The 6,790-nt window shown below is 37.0% G+C and overlaps 1 protein-coding gene across 1 annotated transcript; it reads left to right on the top strand.

Moving 5' to 3' along the window:
• The first annotated feature begins 2,699 nt into the window (after nucleotides 1-2,699).
• Nucleotides 2,700-5,007, top strand: LOC149266463 (heat shock cognate 70 kDa protein-like). The gene has a single exon (XM_089396549.1). The coding sequence runs from the start codon at nucleotides 2,824-2,826 to the stop codon at nucleotides 4,669-4,671; it is 1,848 nt and encodes a 615-aa protein (XP_089252675.1). The 5' UTR covers nucleotides 2,700-2,823; the 3' UTR covers nucleotides 4,672-5,007.
• Nucleotides 5,008-6,790: the final 1,783 nt, after the last annotated feature.

Genomic DNA, 6,790 nt, shown 5'->3' with positions numbered 1-6,790 from the left:
ATTCTTCATTAACCAGTAGAGGTGTAAAGTCTTCTTATATTGAGAAGTTTGACCTCTAGAGTGGCTAGGGTATAGAACCAAGTCTCTCCATTCTTCCAATTGTATATCAACATCTGCTCGACGGTTTAGTTCTGCCTCCGAATTACAAATAAGCAGACAGACTTGTGTTGGAGTGTCTGTTTGTTATGACGGGGCAGAGTCACAGATAAGCCTTAAGGAATATTTGTGTCTCATGCTCCTCACATGGCGAGGATGGGCTTGACTATTTTCATCTTGCTTCCCCGCACTTCTTCCACGTCCTCGACCACCTCTCATTGAGGAGCCTGAACCAGAAGAAGGACGAACCATCTTACCACTCGAACAACTTGTATGGAAATAGAAAACCCTATGACAATCAGCCTAGACCTCGAGCTTGAAGCAACAAGAAAGTTTGAGGTCCCGATGATCAAACTGCAATTGGAAACCTGAAAGGGTAGATAACATAAAGCATAGAATATTGAACATTAGGCTTGAAACCAACAATTATCCTGAGAATGATTTGGTTCTGTCGCCAAAGGCTTGAAACAACAAACCTAGACTCCTCGAGCCCTCTTAAGACCATACACAGAATTAAAATGAGACGAACCACACACAAGAAACCCTGAACCCTAACAACCTTTAGAGACAACGAATGAGACAAACAATGAACACAGACATCCATACATGCTATATATAAAAAGCTCCATGCCAGAGAGTTCCAATACATTCCCATGCGAGATAGTAACATTCCAAAGAAAACATAGACAATTAGATAGTAAGCAAAAAATTCATAATAAAACTCAGTGTGTTCCTTCCAGTATTCATGGCAAAGTTTCCATTTGCTTGTAGGCTACAAATTATGTATACTTCCCCATCGGATTACACAATAGTACAAGTCTCAAGGAATGAACTAAGAGAGGGGCGAAGAGAAAGAACATGCCCACTGACTTTAGTCATGTGGCAAGAGGAACCAGTTACACCAGGGTGACATACCATGATAGCCTCCCACTTGTACTGCCTCGAGCTGACAAGGATCCTTGAACCGATACCAGAACTTGGAACAAGGTAACTTCCGCCTGGGAATGAAGGTTTGTCGCCACCAAAATTCCACGATAAGGTGTCTCTTCGACCAATCCTTACATCATTTACTCTTTGCATGCATGATGCCACATTACCACGTCATCCAAATGTGCGAGGGATGTAGTAAGGTCGCCCTCCCATCCTTTCTGATTTAACGTTAATCATGGACTAGATCCCAAAGGCTCCTTTCTATCGACACACACCTTGATTGGGGAAAAACATTACAACGACATTAATCATAAGAAAATGTGTTAAATGATATGTTGCGAGCTAGTGTTGAATTTCCCGATAAAGGATTTTCTATAATTAATATCCAAGTTTTTTTTTTTTTAACAATGCACAGAGAAGTTGATTATGTGGAGGAAGTTGTGGAGGTAATTATGTGGAGAGCTTACACTGTACATAAAACATTGTGCAGAGAGAAAGAGAATCAATTAATTAGTGGTAGAGCCAAGGACTATGTTTCATCATAGCTATTAATCTTGTTACCATTACAAAATATTTTCATATGGGTAAAGATGAATTCCATAAGAATATTCATTTTACAACTACTTTACTTTTTATGGGCTTTCATCAGAGGAAATGAGAGGCAACTACCATAGAAGGCATTTCTTTAAATATCTTTTCCATGTTTAAATTTAATGATTTAGTTTGTGAAATTAAATTGATAAAAGAATAAAATAAAATGATTATTATTATTATTATTATTATTTAATTTTAATGATAATTGAGTAATTTGTATTGAATTAAAAACCAAATAAAATAAAATACTTTTTTAAATTATTGTTAATGTTTTATATTAAATTGATAATAAAATGAAATATTGCAAAGGGAAAAATTATTAAAACTAATCATTTTATTTTTGATAATAAAATGAAATATTACAATTTTTTTTATCAAAACTAAATTTAATTTTAATTAATAAATTAAATTATAATAAAAATTATAATAAAATATTAAAATTTCATTTTATATTAATATTACATTTGAAAACATTATAGTAAAATATCACAATTACATTTTATAACAATGCTTGTGCTAATATATTGATTGAGTTGTTATTATTAGTATTTATTGTAGATGAGGAAAGTGCTCCTAAATCTGTGCCTTGGTAGACTACTTGTCTAATAAAATTACCATTTTATTAGGAAACGCTCTAGATCCTAGTATTCATAATCCAATCTATTATAAGTTGCCTAGGTAAATACATTATCTACTTGACAGAACTTATAATCCAATCTATTATATTATCATATTATTTACTTGAGAGAACTTATAAAAAGCACAAATGAAAGTTCAAGGGGTTTGGATTCACATATTCTTGTTATTTACAAAAATCATTTCCCGGAAAAAGTTTGTTCACCGTTCTTAGTTCCTTATAAAATTATTCCATTCCCAAAGACTGAAATAAACCGTACAAAAGTTTGGTTCTATGGATTAAAACAAAGAAGAAATATAGCCCCATTAACAGAGATTCGAAATCATTTCACTTTCCAACAATGAAACCACCTTCCATGTCATCGTGGTGAAACCCACCTTAGTATCTCACCGACCTTAAGGTTCGGGGTTCGGATTGGGGTCTGGGAAGAGTCATGAGCTTTTAATTTCCTTGCATCTGACTCTTCTGTCTGTAGATTGCATCTTATAATTACTCCACTGCATTGCCGTACTTTCAAGCTAGGAGTTGTCTTATTTCATAGTAATTGGTTGAGGAACATATGAGATATGGATGCCAACGGTAAAGAGACAGCTATTGGCATTGATTTGGGAACAACTTACAGCTGCGTCGCAGTGTGGCAGCACGATAGAATTGAAATTATTGTTAATGATCAGGGGAACAGAGTCACGCCTTCCATTGTTGCTTTCACAGCCTCTGAGAGGCTGGTTGGCGATGGTGCAAAATATCAGGTCGCAACCAATCCCCACAACACCGTGTTCGATGTGAAAAGACTCATTGGAAGGCGATTCAGCGACCTCGATGTACAGAGTGACATGAAACTATGGCCCTTCACTGTAGTTTCCGGGGACAATGACAAGCCACTCATCCAAGTTGAGTACAAAGGCCAGAGGAAGGAGTTCGCAGCAGAGGAGATATCTTCTATGGTCTTATCGAAGATGAAGATGATAGCCGAAGCTTATCTCAAATCTGATGTCAAAAATGCCGTGGTCACAGTGCCGGCCTATTTTAGCGATTCTCAGAGGAAGGCCACTAAAGATGCTGCTGTCATTGCGGGTCTTAATGTGATGAGGATTATTAATGAACCCACAGCAGCAGCTATAGCTTATGGGTTTTCTACACATTGCACTGAACAGAAGACAATCCTGATTTTTGACCTGGGTGGAGGAACTTTTGACGTTTCCATCCTTACTGTTGAGAGTGGTAAATTTGAGGTGAAGGCTGTTGGAGGGGACATGCATTTGGGAGGGGAGGATTTTGATAACAGGATGGTCAATTACTGCGTTGAGCAATTCCAGAGAAGAAACAAAAAGGAGTTGAGTACAAATGCAAAAGCTCTTCGGAGACTCCGCTCAGAATGCGAGAGAGCAAAAAGAAGTCTGTCTTCTGCTGTGGCAACTGTGATTGATATTGATTCTCTCTACGAAGGATTAGACTTTCACATAAAGATTGCAAGGGCCAAGTTTGAAGCACTCAACGCTGAGTTGTTCGAAAAGTGTATGGAAATAGTGAAGCAATGTCTGGAAGACGCCAAGCTGAGCAAAGGGCAAATTGACGAAGTTGTACTGGTAGGCGGCTCCACCCGCATTCCAAAGCTCCAGGAACTCCTTCAAAACTTCTTTGATGGAAAACAACTCTGCAATAGTTTAAATCCTGATGAAGCTGTTGCACATGGTGCTGCACTTCAGGCTGCAACCCTGAACACGGAAAGCGTCCACCTAGTACTGATGGACGTAACACCTTTGAGTCTAGGAATCGAAGTTCGTGGAGATGTTATGGCTGTAGTCGTTCCCAGGAATACTCCCATTCCCACTCGGAGGGAGGGTCATTTCACTACCTCGCGTGACAGTGAGTTAGTCAATCTGTCGTTATTTAAAGTTTATGAAGGTGAGAGAGCTATGGTTGTCGACAACAATTTGCTGGGTCAATTTCTTTTATGGGGAATTCAGGCAGCTCCATTTGAAAGGTCACAACTTAAAGCTGTGTTTGAAGTGGATGTGGATGGAATCCTGAAAGTGTCTGCCGAGGACGAAAGAAGCGGGCTAAGTAATCAGATTACAATTACTAACGACGGTGGTCGGCTGAAAAAAGATGAGATTGAGAGAATGTTGGTTGATGCAGAGAGATTCCGACGGGAGGATGAAGAGACCAAGAAGAGGCATATTGCCAGAGAAACTTTGGCCACTTGTGTTTACAACGTGAGAAGCAGAGTCAAAGAAGCCAGAACCAAGGGAAGCATCACAAATTCAGAAGATATGGAGCAAATGTTAGATGGCGTAGAAGAATGGTTGGATGAAAATGATTCTGCAGAAGTTGAAGAATTGGAAGAGAAATTGGAAGGCCTCAAATTGAAATGCAGGCGATTGAAAACGAAAGGACGATTTACTGAACTTTGAAACCCTGGGCTTCTTCAATTTTAGATAATGGTATCCAGAATATATCAATAATTTATGTACTAGGATAATATGTTTCTCTGGTGCGAGCAAGCTGCCACCATATGTAGTTATTTTGGCCTCAAAACTTTTACAGGCTATGTTATGAGTCCCTGCGGCTTCGGGGCTGGCAGAGACTATTGTAATAGCATATGTAGTTATTTTGGGCTCAAAACTTTTACAGGCTGTGTTATGAGTCCCTGCCGCTTCGGGGCTGGCAGGGACTATTGTAATACTTTGAAATCCCTGCAATTGGCGCTTAAATACAACGAAACAAAATTCTAGAAGGAATTGTTAAAACAAAAACGTAAAGAAACATGTAGTTTATTCTTTTGGGCAACTATAGTCGAGAGTCAGTTTATTCTTTTGGTTAGCTAGAGTCTAGATTCCATTTCTGGGTTTGAAGCCCGATTTACATTCAACCCTGATTTCCATACTGAAGACACAAGTGAAAACGAAATGGTAAAGCATAACCAATTTATGACAAATTCCATCTTTCATAAACTATCACCCCAAGATGTCTTACAGACCCTTCCTTAAATCCATATATACACACATATGTACTCGTAAAATTTACTGATTGAGCCATAGAATGTTGTTATTGCCAGAGCTCGATTAGTAGCCCAGTTAACTTAACTCACAGTGCTCGTGTGGTCACCAACTGCCTATTCAAATTAAAAACTGGTTCCCACTCCTTCACTGCCAAATATGCGTTGCTCCAGAACCAGTGCCTCGAACTAAGGGATTCAATGTCCTTCGGCTGCCTAGCTATTGGGAGGGAGGATTTATGAATGAACGTGTTGAGAGGAGACCAGTTTCAGCGAGACATACCCCTTGTATATTATGCAGTGGATTATGCCTTTGCTATCTCCATAACGGGATATGAATCTCAGTCAATTGAATCGGTATCACTGAGAATTCAATCTTCTGGCAAGACTTGGGTAATTGCCATGAAATCTGAAATTGAATCTGGTGCCACAGCTATTGCCAAAAACAATGCAATTTCCAACCTGTAAATTCTATGTAGCCAAGAGTAGAGCACAACGCTTTCTCTCATTTGTCTTACTTGGGTCTTGCTGCTCATTGCACTGGTGAATAATAGATTCATTGGAGCAGCAGTGAATAATAGATTCACTGGAGCCTTGGCATTCTAGATCTGGATCTCTGCAAGACGCAGATTAAATGCAAGCCTCTCAGGCTTACTTTACAACTTTCATATTTTTATTAGACTTTATTTAATGTTTATTTTATATTTTTCATTATTATTATATGTGGAAAATAACATTATTCTATACATTAAGGTTATACATTAAAGACTGCCATCTGTTGTTGGCTCGTATGTTCACCGCTTTGCTTCTGGCATGTTAATTTATTCTATTATGTAATTTAAGTTTTGCACTTATAGGTTGATTCGTTGACCGAGAAGATGCGGGGTAAAAAATCCAGTGTCTTCTTTGCATGGAGACATGCCCCAAAAATAATGTGATACAAGCATCATTTTCTTCACAAATCTAAAGGAGATCTTGGGTCTTCCATGACAATAGTTGGAATTTGGATTTTTCTCTATAGGTCAAATATTCTTTTTTTTTTTTCTTTTCTTCTTTTCTTCTTTTTCTTCTTTTCTTTCTTTTTTTTGGGTTTTGTTTTCCATCCAAAACTGTTATGTTTAAAATTTTATTTTTCAAAAGTAACGTTTTGATAATAAATTAATATTTTATCCATAAATGTTTGATTAAAAAATTAACTTTAAGCAACACACTTATGTTAAAAAAATTCACATATTTATCATTAAAAAATAATAAAATGACCATATCACACAAATAACTTATTGAATTCTAAATCTTGGTTTGAAATTGCATGGAACACTCACAAATCACAGTAAAATCACCATAACCTTGAAATCAAATGTCCTTGACCCAAACATGCCATAACATTTTTATATATGACATATGATTAAAGAGATCTTATGTGACATATAATATATAAAATGACAACCAAAATAAAACTATTGAATGTTCTCAATAAAAATTCAAAAGTAGATTAATTAATATGATTTATGCTAATATTTGCATAATTTAATATA

Source organism: Pinus tabuliformis, chromosome 6 (assembly GCF_031772625.1).
Source record: "Pinus tabuliformis cultivar Carrire ecotype Pingquan chromosome 6, CPIR1, whole genome shotgun sequence".
NCBI lineage: Eukaryota > Viridiplantae > Streptophyta > Pinopsida > Pinales > Pinaceae > Pinus > Pinus tabuliformis.
Note: the sequence above shows the minus strand (reverse complement) of the source record. Positions and strands in the feature narration are given on the sequence as shown.

Bases quoted from the DNA above. Each gene is read 5' to 3' on its own strand.
- LOC149266463 (XM_089396549.1), top strand. From the start codon at position 2,824: ATGGATGCCAACGGTAAAGAGACAGCTATTGGCATTGATTTGGGAACA.